The sequence below is a fragment of the Podarcis bocagei genome, assembly GCF_964188305.1.
Source record: "Podarcis bocagei genome assembly, chromosome: 2".
Classification (NCBI taxonomy): domain Eukaryota; kingdom Metazoa; phylum Chordata; class Lepidosauria; order Squamata; family Lacertidae; genus Podarcis; species Podarcis bocagei.
This window is the reverse complement of record NC_138126.1, coordinates 95,771,497-95,788,710: the sequence shown is the minus strand read 5'-3', so window position 1 is coordinate 95,788,710 and position 17,214 is coordinate 95,771,497. Positions and strand designations below refer to the sequence as shown.

The 17,214-nt window shown below is 44.3% G+C and overlaps 1 protein-coding gene across 5 annotated transcripts in view; it reads right to left on the bottom strand.

Moving 5' to 3' along the window:
* The window catches only part of TNRC6C (trinucleotide repeat containing adaptor 6C), a 432,408-nt gene that overhangs the window by 277,661 nt on the left and 137,533 nt on the right, over positions 1 to 17,214 (bottom strand). For all 5 annotated transcript variants that reach the window (XM_081185339.1, XM_081185338.1, XM_081185344.1 and 2 more), the window contains exon 3: positions 6,311 to 6,372. In XM_081185339.1, the coding sequence (XP_081041465.1) occupies positions 6,311 to 6,372 (62 nt within the window). The remainder of the gene's footprint in view (positions 1 to 6,310; positions 6,373 to 17,214) is intronic.

The following is a 17,214-nucleotide window of genomic DNA, read 5'->3' as shown; positions in this document are numbered from 1 at the left end:
AATGACTGATTAATTTCTTTCTCCCTTTAAAGAAGCCTCTGAATTAGCAATATGCTCGCACACCTCACTCCCGCACCCACCCTCATCTCTCTGTTGATATTTGCAGGTTTGAGCTGGGCTCAAATTAATCCCCCCTCCCCCCGCTTTGCACACTCTGGGCTGCTTTACCCAACAGACAGGCAAAGCTGTAAAGAGTTGAGTTCCCCTTCCTTTATGGCGGCACAGAAGAGAGGCTCTCAACCGCAGCTGGGAAGAGAAAGCCATCTTGCTATTGTCTTCTTCTCTTGCTCGCATTTGCAGCTTGGAGACTTTTTTTTTATTTCCCTTTTTATTATCATTAGGCAAGGTTTCCCAACTTGCCCCCCCCCCCACAACTCCCCATTCCGAAGAACCGTGAGCGAGTGCATGAGCCAGAGCTGATTTATGGTTATTAAAACCAGACAGACTCTGGCAGCGGGCAAGAAAAGAACAATGCGAACGGCGCTTCCCTGCTGATGTTTATGGGGACTGTGTTCTTCCTTTGGTACCAGTCATTGGTCCCTCTGGTCTCCCTTCTCCACCCCCCCCCATGATAGAAGCGAAAGGAGGGGGGCTGAGTATGTGTGATTGTATCTGTCTGTCTGTGTATGCGCTCATACCTAGAGGGAGTTCTGCATAATCATTTTCCTCACTGCTGCACTGCTGGTACAATCTGCATATGCGGCACAGCATGGCAGAAAGGAAAAAAGGGACCCAGTTAAAGCCTAGCTAGAGAAGTTCAGTCCTGTCTCTCTGCACAGCCATACTTCTGCAAGCACACATATACCCCTCTTCCCTGGATAATGGAAAGTGTGGTGACCTCATTCCAAGATGGAAGGAGCCAGGGTCTCTCTCACAGTGCGGCAGTTCCCGCCTGCCACTCTATTATTTATTCACACACTGTCTTAAGTCTCTGCCACTGCGTCTGCCCCTTTGTATCCCTGTGCTTCTGCCTCTCGAACAATGAATCTCTCGGTCCTTTTCAATCCCCTTCCATGTTGCTTACTTATCACCTCGGGGCAATATAATGGGATAGAATGTGTCTGCAACAACCTTGCCCCATCCATCAGCCAGGGACTGCAGCCCTCAATGGGAAAGTGACTGAAGGCATTACATTGCTACATGGGTACTCTGTGAAAAAGTGCCTCTCTGTCATGTCTGTACAGTAATGGGAATTAAAGAGAAAGGCAGGGGAAAGCAGAAAAGCGCCAATGGACTTCGACTTGAAATTTCTCATTCTAAACTGTGTGCGTGTGTATAATGCAACACAATGTCTGTGTAAGGTGTGGACTGCCAATTACTGGCAAGCAGCAACTTCTAAGACTGCTGGGCACTTTCCCCATCTTCTCTAGTTCCTAGGATCACAAATATTGCTTGAAGCTTGTGGGGTGCATGGACCCCAAGATCCATCTTGTATATGTTTGCTTTTAAATTTTCATATATGTTTCTCAGTCACTTTGTGCTCTCACCAATCTGTGTGTCAGATTCCAAGCCAAATGAAGCTCTGTGTTCTCTTTTCATTATAATGTGGAATCTAAAAACAGCTTATAACCTTTCCCCCTTTTGGCCAAAGTGGATGAAGTTTACAGGCACAGCGTGGATTAAGCGTTGCAAATAGATATGGGGTTTTGGTAGTGGAACTTTAAAAGAAGGTAAGAAATATGTTTTTAGAGGAGGGAAATGTAGAATCAAGAAGTAACTGAAGAAGACGGAGATGCTTAACCCTTTCCCCCCACTTACTGTAATTTACTCAGAATTGTTTCTCCAAGTGACTTTTGCCCTGAAGAGTTCTAAATATTGAGACTTTCATCTGTAGGGATGGTGTGGCAGGCAGAAAATGCTTGGAGAGAATTTTTTTAGGAAGAGAGAAACAAAAACCGGGGGAACGGATAAATTAACCTCCCTTCTCACACCACTTCCCTCCCTGCCTGATTCCTTGCCCGCCCGCTCTGTCGCAGAGCTGATTTTATTAATTTTTTATTGATCGCAGTCCTGTGCTCACATACCTGATGGAATGTCTCATTGAACTGAATTGGAATTACTTTGAGTGAACATGGTTGGGATTGCAATGTAAAAATAGCACTGGACTCTGTTACAACATTTGCAGGTAGCATTTGCCAGAGTATTTACCTTAAATGGAATTGCAAACCACAGAAAAACATTGTCCAAATCTGCTCTCATTCATTCATTCCTTCTTTGGCTGCTTTTGCCTCTTCCCTCTTCTCAATCCACAGTAGTAAATGTTTGGGCTGGGTGTTCATCAGTATGTGGATGATACCCAGCTCTACCTCTCCTTCAAATCAGAACCAGCGAAGGTCCTGTGTGAGTGTCTGGAGGTGGTTGGAGGATGGATGGCGGCTAACAGAGTGAGGATGAATCTTGACAAGACAGAAGTACCATTTTGGAGGGACAGGGGGTGGGCAGGTATGGAGGACTCCCTGGTCCTGAAAGGCTGCGCCCCTGAAAGACCAAGTGCACAGCCTGGGAGTCATTTTGGACTCATGCTGTCAATGGACGCTCAGGTCAACTCTGTGTCCAGGGCAGCTGTCTACCAGCTTCACCTGGTATGCCAGCTGAGACCCTACCTGCCTGCAGTCTGTCTTGCCAGAGTGGTGCATGCTCTGGTTATCTCCTGCTTGGACTACTGAAATGCGCTCTATGTGGAAATACATTTGAAGGTGACTTGGAAACTACAACTAATCCAGAATGCAGCAGCTAGACTGATGACTGGGAGTGATCGCCAGGACCATATAACACTGGTCCTAAAGAATCTTCATTGGCTCCCAGTACGTTTCTGAGCACAATTCAAAGTGTTGGTGCTGACCTTTAATGCCCTAAATGGCCTCAGCCCAGTATACCTGAAGGAGGGTCTCCACACCCATTGTTCAGCCCGGACACTGAGGTCCTCCTCCGAGTGTCTTCTGCTGGTTCCCTCACTGCAAGAAGCAAAGTTACAGGAAACCAGGCAGAGGGCCTTCTCGGCAGTGGCACACCCTCCCTTCAGATGTCAAGGAGATAAAGAACTACATAACTTTTAGAAGACATCTGAAGGCAGCCCTGTATTGGGAAGTTTTAAATGTTTCAAGTTTTATTATGTTTCAATATATGCTGTAAGCCACCCAGAGTGGCTGGGGAAATCCAGCCAGATGTGCAAGGTATAAATATATAACAACAACAATTTATAGGCTGCCTTTCGATTACAGTGTTCCATGGCAGTTTACAATAGTTGTAAGCAACTGGTCATGTTTGTTCTAATGCAGGCACAGAAAACAGAAGCACTTGAATCAGAAAAGGCATCTTCCGGGATCCTTACTTGAGAACAATTAATGAGGATTACTCACTGAAGAGCTCTTTTTACTAACCGCCCTCTCAAAACTCATAAGTGAGGTGAGTTAAAGTGTAGTAGAAGATTGCTTTTTCTCACTCCCACTGCCCTTTCAATGAATATTCATGGTGAAGGTAAGGAATCTGATTCCCAACATACATAGCACTAATCATATTAATTATCCTCAAACAATCACAGTTCCCTAGTTCTTTATACACTGAATGCAATGGTATGATCTTGTATTTTAAAGCTATTTATTTTAATCACCATTACCTGGTTGTTGTTTTTGTGCCTCTGTCCACCACACTAACACAATTTATCTCAGGGCTTTGGTGATAATTTGGTAACATCCTAAATCTCTTTTATCTGAGGGCTAGTTCCCTTGACACATTTTAGCACCTCGAGGAGTGCTCCTAAAAAGCCATCCCTTATGTAAAAATATTAAGTATAATTTATAGCATCCTGGTTGTGGTACTATCAAGCATTCAGTAACACCTCTCTTTCTTTGCTTCACAGAAGCTGAACCTCTCACCCCAGCAGAAGGAGACCCAATGCAGGAGGTGCATGTGGTAAGCAAACAAACACCCCAGGTACATTCCTCACCCACCCCCATGGTGCATGTCAGTACAGGAATGCAAACAAATGGTACAGACCCTATACAGTAGCTGTAGCAATGGCCATTGCAGCAGCTAACCAGCACAGACAACACATCACATGCCCCGGGCACACCCACCACACACTCTGCCTAAAACAGAGGCACACACAACAGCCGTGTGCTATGGCACAACCATGTAAACAAATGCACATTAAATTATAGCATTTGGGCTATCCCGAGCACAGAAAGCTGGCATAAGTTACGCCAGGGTAAGTTAAGTTGGCATGAAGTACGCTGATCCTGAGAGTGGCAAACACAGGCTGAGCTTCTAACCAAGAGTCATCTCAGCTGGTATCACCATGGGAACTGTGCCCACCTGTGGACCCACAGGGAGAGCTCCCAGGTGCCTTTATCAGATGTGTATGAACTGTGGGGAGGATGCCATCTATACCCAGTGATTTGTTAATTTTAATTTGTCACCTATAGTGAAGGCAGATGCAATTCATTCAGCTTCTCTGAGGTCTCTTTTTTTTCCTTTACTACACCTTCAACTCCCTTGTCATCCAGAAGTCCAATTGCTTCCCTAGCCAGTTCCCTGCTTTTAGTGTATTTAAAGAACGTTTGTATTGTTGGTCTTAGAACCTCAGGGTTGTTTTTCGCTTCATTTTTTTTTTTTTTTGCAGCCCTTATTGTCTACCTGCAAGTTATTTGCAAAATTTTGCATTCATTTTTGTTCTCATTTGGGCAAGACTTCCATTTTCTGAAGGAAGACTTTTTGCCTCTAATAGCTGTCTTGACTCTGCTCATTAACCACATTGGCATCCTCTTGGATTAGATGGCATTGTTCCTGAATGCTTGTGTACATCTTAGCTGAGCTACTTTTATTGTGGCTTTCAATGATACTACTCAGATAAACCTCTTAGTTATCCCTATTCCTCTTCACACCCCTTTCCTGAAATGACACATACAGCTGGTTGGGCTTTAGGAAATCCAGGAACCTTAGACTTAAAAGATGGCCAGATGGCCTAAGCAGCATTTAACCCACAAGGATAGAAACTGCTTGCAAGATTCAAATCAAATAGTTGTCTCTTACTCTGAGGGGTTACTACAGAGCTAGAGTTAGTTACATGAGCACATATCCTGAGGTGAAAGACTTTTTAAATGTGCATTGGTGTGTCTTGTTTGGCTGTCTGATTCAGTTTGCTGTGGAATTAATGGTCAAATCTGACACAGAAGTGAGTTAAAGCTAACTGAGTGTGAGATCCCCTGAATAATGAGGGCCTCATCTCTCTTTTTACCTCAGAGTAACTGAGCTCATTGATTCCGCCCTACCATAACAGGAACAGCCAAAATATAATTTTGCCACACTGAATCTAAAGCTGTGGTATGTCACCAGCTAGGAAACTGGAAAACTAAACCTGGAAAATACTCTACTTTTGCGACTGACTCTTGAAGGAGCTGGGAGAAGTATTTGCTGTGCCACGGAACAGCTTTAACTACAATCACCCAATGTACAGTCTTTCATGATGCTCATCTATTCCCCCATCCCTACCTACCTGTTACCATATAAAGGCTCTGCATTGTGACTGTGATGTGTGAGTCACAATGTGTGAGGGCTAGAAACTTGTTTTTCCTAACTGAATGCTGATCATAGGAATCTAGCTTTGCAGGCTATAAATAGACATGGCACAGTTTCTTCTGCATGGTACAGTTTCATCCAAGGGCACCACTAAGAATATAGTGGTCCATTCACACAATACAGAATCTAGTCTAATGTGTAAGCGGGGGGGGGGGGGGGCTGGCTTTATAGTTAGGAGGGAGCAATGAGCGCAGGCACAGCAAGCCCCCATCTATTAAGGGAACAAGCAAAATCAGCTGCATGCATTGATGTGGGTTTTCACCTTTTGGTGATAATGATAATGAAATTGTCCAGATAACCAGCATGATGTTGGGAGAAAGAAGAACCTGGCATATGAGGGTCTCACTTGAACTCCTCTTTGAAGTTCCTAGCAAGAGATCATGCTGTGGTTCAGCACCTAGGCCCTCAACCCGACATTGTCTCTTGTATCCACATCAAACCCAAATACACAAAGTTAATGACTCAGTGCACTTTGAAATATGAATGAGAGCTTTCCCAACTCACCTTCTCTAACAGGTATCTTCAAAATGATAAAAAATGTTTTTGCTAAAAATTCCCATTCGGCTAGTAAGCAGCCCTTTATCTCGATTCTAAAATGGTAAACCTTGCAGGCTAAATCATGATGGGAAATTAAACAGTATGACAGGACAAAGAAGTTCTTGAGCCCCCCATGTCATCATAAAACACACAAGTGAACCTGTCACTTTGATGTCGCACTCGATGAAATCCCTACCTGCTCTTGACTCCTTCAAAGGCTGCCTTCTGGCAAGGACTTATCTGATGGTTTATTCGTTGCTGAAAGACAGAAGAAAAATAAAATAAAACATTGAGCTAATATGGAGATTTACAGTTGGTGTTATTGTTTTTTCTACATTTGGATAATGGTATCACTAATGAGGGCTGTAAGAGCAACTGTTTACAAAAAAATAAGCACCATACTGTGATTTCTGTCCTATGGAGATCTGATATTTCTCCTCAATCTCCAAAACTGGCTCTTTCAAGGGGAGTGCAATTCAATCCAGAACAGGGCATGTACCTAATTCCCAAACATCGGTACCACTTATGCACAGTATCTTCACCCTGTCAAGATACAACTTCAGTTTATCACCCGCTGTCCATCACATTACTAGATCAAAGCACTGATCTGACATCTGTAGAGGTTTGGCAGGATATGACCTAGCCACCACTGTACTATGAAGCCCTCAGAACATCTGCCTATTCAAGTGGCTCCAGTCTAGAGCAATCTACCCCAGAACCTACATTATTCAGGCCTCAACCTAACAACCCTAATTATTACAAAAAATAAGACAAGTGGATATTGCCCATGATTTAAAGAACCCCCATCTCTTCCTATCTGCCCCTCAGGTAAGTAGGAATAGCTTGGCAAGGAAATAGTCTTTTTGCACCAGATGGCTCCCTAGTACTAGGTAAATCCAGCTCTCTTAGGCTTTCACACAAAGAGGCTTAAAATTAATTAGCAGCTCCATTAAAAAAAGAAAGAATACAAAGCAGTTGCTGTGGCATAAAGGAGTGTGAGAAAGGAGACTGATTAGGAAGGTTTTTTTCCAGTGCTTTTAGGCCAAAGGGATGAATTATAGCTTACAAAAGAGGTGATTTTTATTCCACAGAGAGGTTAAAGGTATTTACAAGCTGATGCTTTGATGCTGTTTTGTTTTAAGGCATTTGTGGAGCTATTTTGTGAGATGACAGTTTCAGCATCATCACTTTGAATTCAGCATTCTCCGGAATGAAAATGAGAAGGAGAAGATTGGTTTTTCTCACCAGAATAATCAACAAGAAGCAGCCAGGTTGTTTATGGTTGCCTGGTGACCATGAAAAGAGCAGCTTCCCTCACTCAGGATCTATTTCGAGCTGGCATGTCACACTGCCATGTTAAAGCTAAATGGAGAAGGAAAGGTGACTTGAATGGGACTCGGCTCTGCAAGAGGAGCCACTAAAAAAAGGGGGGGGAGGAAAGGAACAAAACAGCTGTGTATGTAATGTACCTTTAAGCACAAAGGGAGCTTCCTTGAAGATAATGGGATTATGATCTCCCTTTTAAGTTAAGCATTTGCTTAAGAGGTGCTCAGCCTAATGTGACAGCATCTCTACACATTGGCCAGTGTTTTCCTCCAACCCTTTTCACATATGTGTCCTTCTCAACACTTCTGAAAACATTGTACAGAACAATCCTATCCGTGGTCAAAATAAAAAAAATTCCTTCCTGTAGCACCTTAAAGACCAACTAAGTTAGTTCTTGGTATAAGCTTTCGTGTGCATGCACACTTCTTCAGATACACTGAAACAGAAGTTGCCAGATCCTTCTATATAGTGAGAAGGTGGGGAGGGGTATTACTCAGAAGGGTGGTGGGAATTGGAGATTGGCAGATAGCTGAGATGAGCTATCCTATCCGTGTTCATGCCAAAGCAAATTGTCATTGAGTCCAATGGATTTCACTTGCTAGGAAGGCTGCTTAGCAGGGCAGCAACCAGGACGGTGGCAGCAACCTGTGACCACCACACAACCATTTTGGGATTAGGTGCATCTGGCATGGTATGCACGCTTGCTCAGCGTTCATGTGAAGTATTCATGCTATGAACTGAAAGTACTAATGCTGGAGAGACCAGAAACACTTCCCCCTCTCTCACAGGGATGGGCAAATCTGTCCATTTTAGTCTGTCATGCTTCCAGTCTTGAGTTCTCTATCAGTTTGATTGGTTTTTTCAAGACTGCATGAAATTTCACTAGCAGTTTCATGCCAATGTCTCCCAATATACAAATTTCTGCATACATTTCCTCCCTCATATAGTTTGGACTTGATATCCCGCTTTTCACTCCCATTAAGGAGTCTCAAAGTGGCTAACATTCTCCTTTCCCTTCCTCCCCCACAACAAACACTCTGTGAGGTGAGTGAGGCTGAGAGACTTCAAAGAAGTGTGACTAGACCAAGGTCACCCAGCAGTTGCATGTGGAGGAGCAGGGAATCGAACCCAGTTCACCAGATTATGAGTCCACTGCTCTTAACCACTACACCACACTGGCTCTCATGTGCCCATTATTTTTTTAAAAAGCAATTGCCCCTTATATAGTGCATTTTCGTATGTTATGTTCACTGTTATGCACATTGTCGTGCATACTTTATCTTAGTATGTGCATTATTGTACACTTTACTTGGCTGGGGTACTGCACTGCAAAATTTGAAGAAGTGTGAATTTTGAAGGATGGCTGAGTTTCAGTTCATGTATTCCCCACTCCAGAAAGTATAGCAGGGGTCGGCAAACTTTTCCACCGGTGGGCTGGATCGCCCACACGCGGGAGCGTGTGGGCACCCTCATGGGAATGCGCACACCAGTGCACATGTGCACATGCTCACCACTCTTTCCCCATTGGCTTTTGGAGCCATGGGGAGGGGGGAGACGTCTGCAGCTTCCTATTGGAAGCCGTGGCTGCGTCCTGGAAATCAGTCCCCGAGTGGAGCTGCCATGGTGGTTTAGCTCCATGCGGGGACTGACTGAGTGGGCAGCAAGGGCCAGGGGCCAGTTTAACAACCCCCTCGGGCCATATCCAGCCTGCGGACCATAGTTTGCCTTTAGGAGTGAACTGAGTGGAATTTCTCCTCCATTCCTACTCATAGATACAAAACATGGCGGCGTAGTGGTGTTGGTCTGGTTCACACAACACATCCTCTGCAGGGACATTTCAAAACGTAAGTAATTGCCCAGATGTCACAGCCATCTTTGTCCACTGCTAACATATTTGCAAATCTAATCAGGGGCCTGTATGGTTTCAAATTGGATGGGGGACCATGTGTTGAGACTTCTGCATAGCAGGGTCCCTCCCAACTCTACAGTTCTATGATTCTTTGAACTAGCTACCAGTGTTCTTCCTTGTCCTAGATGCTCCCTACCCTCCCAACATTTACCGTATTTTTCGCTCTATAACACGCACCCGACCATAACACGCACATAGTTTTTAGAGGAGGAAAATCCGTAGGCATGCCACCCGTAGGCATTTCCTCCATAACACGCACAGACATTTCCCCTTACTTTCTAGGAGGAAAAAAGTGAGTGTTATGGTGCAAAAAATACAGTATTTATTTAACAAAATTTATATACTGCTTGACTGCAGTAAAACCTCTGAGTGGTTTATACAAATATCTATTCCATTATCAATTAAAAAATAGTTAAAACGAACATGCCCACATAAAACAATCAGATACAGAAGAGGATAAGGTTGCCACGCCTTTAAAAGTTGCATAGAAGAGGCAGTTTTGGCAGGTGGCAGCTCATCAAGAAGAGGGCACAGAGCCACTTCCTTTGTTACCTTAATAGCCCATACTTGGGGGGCCATTACCTCACCAGGAAGCTAGCCTGGTTTTTCTAGGAATTGTGCTGGATCCAGGTATTAGAAGGGGGCTCAGGCACATATCCTACCCATCACAAACTCATAACAATAGTAACAAAGCTTTTGAGTATTACTTTACCTACTTAGTCATTGTAAATATTCAGTAAGGCTATTTGTGGGAGAGGACTGTAGTGTTTGTTACATAAGAGCTGCGTCCTCATTTGCATCTGGCCATCCTGACTCCGCTTGAGCACTTTTGCTTGACCCAGCCTTACATTTACTCAGGCCTCCTTAGCCCGCTGCAGCCTGGATTCATTCTTTCAGCACCAAGCTTGAACCCCACTAGCTGGGGATAAACTTTGTGGCTTGCAAGACTGATGTCATTGCAATCAGAGCTGGATCTGGGAAAGAGTCTCCCCACCCCCGGTGTCCACAAATCTCAATTAGATAATCCATGACAGACGGCCATCCAAACTCTGCTTGGAAACCTCCAAGGAAGAAGATCCCACAACCTCCAGAGGTAGTCCGTTCCACTGTCAAACATCTATTTCTGGCAGAAAGTTCTTCCTGATATTTAGTCGGAATCTCCTTTCTTGTAACTTGAAGCTATTGGTTTAAGTCCTACCCTCCAGAGCAGGAGGAAACAAGCTTGCTCCCTCTTCCATTTGACAGTCCTTCAGATATCTGAAGATGGCTATCATATCTCCTCTCAGTCAGCCTCTCTTCTTCAGGCTCAACATACCCAACTCCCTCAGCTATTCCTCATATCTGTTCTTTGTCTTGGACATGTGCTTATCTGGCAGCAGGTGGTCCGTGATTTTTATCATTATGAACCACTCTGGAATCAATTTTTGATGAACAGTAGTATATAAATATTGTAGATAAATCAAATAAACAACATTTCTCATGGTGCTGTGGAGAAACACCAGGTTCCACTGCAGGGGTGAGGATCCTGCACCCCCCAGATGCTGCTGGACTATAACTCCAACAACATCTGGAGGGTGGCAGGTTCCCATGCCTGGTCTACTGAGTGTCTGCCCCTGATTGTGAAACAATGGCGTATGTGATTAAAAATACCAAACAAAAAGAAGAACGAGTGCAATTTGAAATGGATAAATCCTGCTCATGAGCCAAAGGTAATTTGCAGGCATTTAACTGACAGGAACGGGTAAATTGCTTATGGATATTTCCCAAAGAAAGAAGGGAAGTTCATCAAACACAATTTTGATATGAATTTTGTCTTTAGCTCTAGGGAACTAGATAAGATTCTGAGTTATTAGATATTAGCCTGGAGCATTGTGATAACATTAGATATTATTTATCATTAAAGCCAGCCAGGAGGAAAGAGCCATTTTTTTGTGGGGGAGAACAATATGTTCTTGAAACAAGAAGGAGCGGGGGAAAGCGAAGAAACCACACTGAGCTATAATACCAAAGCTTTCAATATTATACAGCTTATTTCCTTGCTTTAGCTCAGAGTGAAGTTAAGATGCTTAATGCTTAATGAAAACAGAACTTCTTGTGTTTGACAAAAACCCCAGGAATGTATAAAGTGTTTGAAACATTGGTTGTGTTTGCACGAAATGCTACTAAGCTATAAACCTTGGCTTAATAAAACTTACTCTGTGCAAGCTGTGTACTGGCACATGTAGCCCAAACACTTTGCTCCTCCCTTCATGTGAGCAGGTAAACAAACGGTGAAGGAGATAGCTTAGCATTATGTTCAAACCCAGGTCTGTGGTTTCTTTCACCCTAATTAACCCACAATTACAAAGCCAGCAGCAAAGCATGGTGAAACACTATCAAGGGATTGTGGCTGTTTAGGGTAAAACAAGACACGGTCCTAGGTTCAGACATACCACTGAGCTAACCCCTTTGTGTACCTCAGGGGTGGAGAACCTCCAGGCCTCTCCATCTGGCCCTTGAGACTTATAGGCCAGTGTTTCCCAAACTTGGGTCTCCAGTTGCTTTTTGACTACAATTCCTATCATCCCTGACCACTGGTCTTGCTAGGGATGATGGGTGTTGTAGTCCAAAAGCAGTTGGAGACCCAATTTGGGAAACACTGTTCTAGACCATGCACTCTCCCCTCACTGACTTTTATCCGCAACCTCCTCAGGCCCTTTCACCTGGTTGGAATGTGTTCTAAACAATATAATTCAGTCATCCAAGGCACAGAATTACACGCGAATGTGGCAGAGGGAATCACAGGTAGGACTAAATAGAGATTGTTATTCCACACACAGTCTGGAGTTCGTAAGTGCCTTTTGATTTCACCCATGCTTATAGCCATGTATAACATAGGTTCCAACCATAGCTGTCAACTTACAGATTTGGAAATAAGGGACCAGCAGCCTCGAAAATAAGGGATCAGCAGCCAAAATAAGGGATTTTCAGAGCACAGGTATGTTCAACTTCTGAGCCCCTCCGAGCCAAAGGCAGAAAGCCCAGCTAGCAGTCAAATGAAGCCTCAAGCGGTGGTTCCCACAGCGCAGCAACCCAGCAAAGGGGATGCAGCAAGGAAAACCACCGTCACCTCTCCGCTGGGAAGTGCTGAGCAAAGGCGAGTCCCCAGGCAACGCAGCTGATTTGATCGGCACAAGGCATGCAAGCTCCACCCCGCAGTTGTTCTTAGACTCCTTATTGGGTGAGCAACGCAGCCAAGCAACACAGTTGGAGCCTCCCTCCTGGAGAGGAGCTGCTTCCTTTGAAACCTGGGAAATTTAAGGGACATCATCGATAAGGGACAGCAGCGGGACACAGTGCTGGGATAAGGGACTTTCCCGCCAAATAAGGGACGTTTGACAGCTATGGTTCCAACATGTTGAGGCCAAAAACCAGGGTGCACACCTGCACAAGAGCACGGAGCCAAAAAACACATGCTTGGAGGTGCAGCAATCTCACATGTTTTGGGGCACACCCCCTAACGTGGTGTAGTGGTTAAGAGCGGTAGTCTCGTAATCTGGGGAACCGGGTTCGCGTCTCCGCTCCTCCACATGCAGCTGCTGGGTGACCTTGGGCCAGTCACACTTCTTTGAAGTCTCTCAGCCCCACTCACCTCACAGAGTGTTTGTTGTGGGGGAGGAAGGGAAAGGAGAATGTTAGCCGCTTTGAGACTCCTTAAAGGGAGTGAAAGGCGGGATATCAAATCCAAACTCTTCTTCTTCTTCTTCTTCTTCTAACGGGATGTCCGGTATGGTGTAACTGTACAATAATCTGATTGCTACAGAGCAGACCTGGATGTTTTGTGATTTTAAGCCACAGATTTGGGGGTAAATGGTGTGGAAGATCCCTTTGTATTCCCTGGTGAAAACCTCATGGGATATAATAGTTTGTTTTGTAAAATAATTAATTCTCTCAATGTAGTGAATTACTCACTCCAAAGACCAAAGAATACATGAAGTTAAATGCATGAATGCATTTAGCATCTGTAGTCATCCTCCCCCACCCCAAATATCAGCAGTATATATAGGGGCTTTATCAGGATTGGAACCATATATTTCTATGAGAAAGGGATTAACTCCCCCTTAATGAAAATTGCTCTGATAAGCTGCTATCAGTTCTGGGAATGGAAGTTTCTGTTTGGCACCAATGCAAGCTTCCCACCCAGCCACTGTGGTTGTGGTAGTGACAGGACCACAGTGGAAGGAAAACAATTGACTCCCCCATTGCCTTGGCTGGTGACCCCTATGGCTGTTATGTAATTTTTGAAGGCGGGGGGACCCTAACCATGTCAAATGTACTCATACATTTAATATCACACTTAGTTGGCCCTACGTAGATGGGAGGCAGGGGGCAAGTACTTGGATTCAGCAGAGCGCAAGCAGGAGCTGATTAAAGAACAGGCCCAGGGGTGTCTAAAGACTGCAAGTGCATGTTTTCAGTTTTCCTTAAAGTAAATAAGTATGCTTTATTCATAACCAGCCTCCCTCAGGCCACACACAGGGAACAGTGCTTTACTTGACACCTTTTAAGATTGACTCCTTATTAAAGAGCTTGGGTCACAGAAGGATATCCTTGAAAGTATCTATAAAGAAGTTCCCTGTTATAGCCTTCGTGGTTGGTGGGTTGGCAGGTAGAGAGGGGGCCCAGTTGCAGTACCATGACCCTAACAGGACTAGTCAGCATCAGCTAAGCTATTGGGAGGCCAGGCTGGGGCAGGTGATCAGAGGACTACATACATATGGAGCAGCTTGTAAACGCAAGAACCGGTAATGTAGAATGTGGTGACAACATGTTTAAGAAAACCAGCAGCTGTGCTGTCCGCAGCAGGAGGAACTATTGGGTAGCTAGCCAGGTGTGAAAGCTGTTTTGTTGTACGCTAGATCTAAGGTGGGGGGGGGGGAGAAAACCCTGTATTGGTTTTTAAGGCACTCAACCCCTGCATCTCTACTCTTGAACTGCACTGTGGTGCTTTTAATGGTTCTTTATTTTATTTTTTAAAAAAGGCAGTTCTTAAAACATCGTGACCATTAACCTAAAATCCAGGGGAAATAACAAGCAAGAGGAAACAGTCAGGTACCCAGACATTGATGAATACAAAGCCTGAAGTTTAGTGAAGTGATTTATCCCATCACATTTTGCAAGCTGTTCACCTCACAATAGCGAACCGCTGCTTAGTAATTGAGAAGGACACATCCTCTTTCTTATATTGAGTCTGCCTGTGAGCGATGATGATGGCAAGTTAATTAATTATCTCCGGCATCGGTTTACTTGAACATTTTCTTTTTCTCCAGCAGCCTTTTGAAAAGAGCCCAATAGAGGGCTTGATTAGGGGGATAATGAAGGAAATTTCCAATAGATTATATCATTTCTCATCTATTTGCAGCCATTGTTAACATGGATTGCTCTCTCAGTGCCGGGATTCGCGTCAGGGAAATTTCATAAGCATGTAAATCTACCTTAAATGGGATATTTAGGGATAAATTCAAGTAATTGCATGTTTATCATATTTCTGTCAATGTGATGGAGGGAGGGGGGAGGAGAGAAGATCCGCTGCCTCAATCTCACTAAGAGGTTTTATTAGATGCGCCCAGTTTCCCTTTGTGCCAAATTATATGAGAAGGATCTATATTTTGAGGGGAAATGGGTTGACACCAATTGCAAAGAATAGACATCTTAGAAATACTGCAAGTAGAGAAATAACAGCATACCCCTCAAAAGTTCCTCACTGTGAGGAATGTCCTGAATGTCCTCCCTGCAATCTCCCTCCCTTAACTAGGCCTTGTTTACAGGCTGTCACCTAACCTGGGACCAGAGAGCAGGGATGGAGAACCTGCACCCGCACCCTAGATGTTGGTGGACTCCAAATCCAATCAACCCAGGTCAGCATGGCCAAAGCAAGGATGATGGGAGTTGTAGCTCAAACAAATATCTGGAATTCCCCATCTCTTCCATGGACAACAGTTCCCCCTGCCCCTCTACTGTTTTCAAAGATCGTCAGTTAAATGAAAGGGGTGATTCTATGTTTTCCATCTTGGATACAAAGAGGACCATCTTGGCTGTGAGTCCTGGACTTGTCTACTTCTTGATGTTTCATTTATTTTGCTATGTTTGCATTTATGTAGCCCCCCCCCCCCGCCATGCTATAGACCGCCTTGAGCATGGTTTAACTATGAAAAAGGCGGCACCCAGATAAAATTATGTATGGCTGGCTGGTTAGATTTCAGCTCAGTTTTTAATTCTTAAATTACAGTTTCCAAATGAAGGCCTTTCTTACCACAATATATATTGCAAATAATAAAAAATGCAGAAAGTTCTATCTAATAACTATCTAACAGAGCAAAGCACTCTGTGTAGGGCTTCCCTTGGACTTGATCCAGAAGCTGCAGTTAGTGCAGAATGCTGCAGAATGATTACTAACAGGAATGAGACCTTGTCAGCAGATAAGAGATCTGCACTGGTGGCCAATTTTCTATTGGGCCAAGTTCACAGTGTTAGTATTAGTATACAAGCCTTTAACAACTGGGACCAGTTTACCTGCAATATTACTGCTGCAGGGGTGTGGGTGTGTATCCTGCTTTTCCACCATGGAGCTCAAAGTGGTGAATGTACATAGTTCTCATTTTATCTGCAAAACAAGCCTGTGACATAGGCCAGATTGAGAGTGAGCTGCTGGGGTAGCTCATTTGGCAGAAAATGAGACTCTCAGGATTGTGGGTTCAAGCCCCACGTTGGGCAAAAGATTCCTGTATTGCTTGGGTTGGACCAGGTGACCCTCATGGTCCCTTCCAACCCTCTGTTCCTATGACTGCCTCAAAGTGACCCAGTGTCTCTGAAAGCATGGATCAGGTAGATTTGCCTTTAGATGCAAACTGAACCAAACTCCTCCCCTCTTGCTGCTGCTGCTCCACCACCTGCTCACTCCCTGCTAGCATTTAGGAGTAACCCCAAGAAAGGCTGAGCTGGGAGCAGATCTTTGACTGGCCTGTGAAGACTTAATTGTTAAAGCCTGGAGTTACATGTCCCCCTTGCACTTCTGGAGTGTTGGACAGATGGGCCAGTTTTCATCCCTGAAATGGGTCTCTCTGCAATTTCAGAAAACTGGATCAGTGGGCAGAGGAGTTAGAAAATGACAGTGATACAAGATCAGAAAAGAAGAAGTGGAAAGTGTTTGATGGGGTTAAATGTCCCAGCCTGAAGTAAAGCAATTTCCTCTCCTCTCCTGCCATTTTCTTCCAGAGGCTTATCATCTCCAGCTGGGACGATATAAAGCCCCATTTAATCGAGATCCATTTAACACTGAATCATGCTAACAAGATTACTTAGCTAGGGCTAATTCTGTATTTGCTGAAGTTCCATATCCAGGGAGAGTAATCTGTAGGCAGTGGTGGTGGCAGGTCTAGAGGCAGTCTGTGGAGCCAAGCCATGAAACACCCAGCTGGCTGCCCACTATCTCCATTTCATTCTACTAGAGATCACTGCAGAGTTGCCTTTATTGTTTACCCTCGGAGAAAACTTGAAACTGGAATTGTGTTCTTCTGTTTCCCTTACAGCCAAACAGGGAAACTTATCTTCTGCCGTTATCTGTTGAGTATGCAACAAGTCTTTTCTGTAGGATTGCCATCTTTCAGTCTAACAGGGATCCTGTGTTTCCAAGAGCTGCAGGTGAAACTTTTCCCATTACTGATTCACCTGTTGCATTTCTGCCTGTCAAATCAATCAAAAGAGGCAGGGGAGGGGGAAAGAAGCTCTATGTTGCAATTAAATGGCTGGACTTTCCCTCTGTCTAGAACTTGATTCAGATGGCTTTGTCTTCTATCAAGAGATAAGATTTGAGGGCTATTGCATGC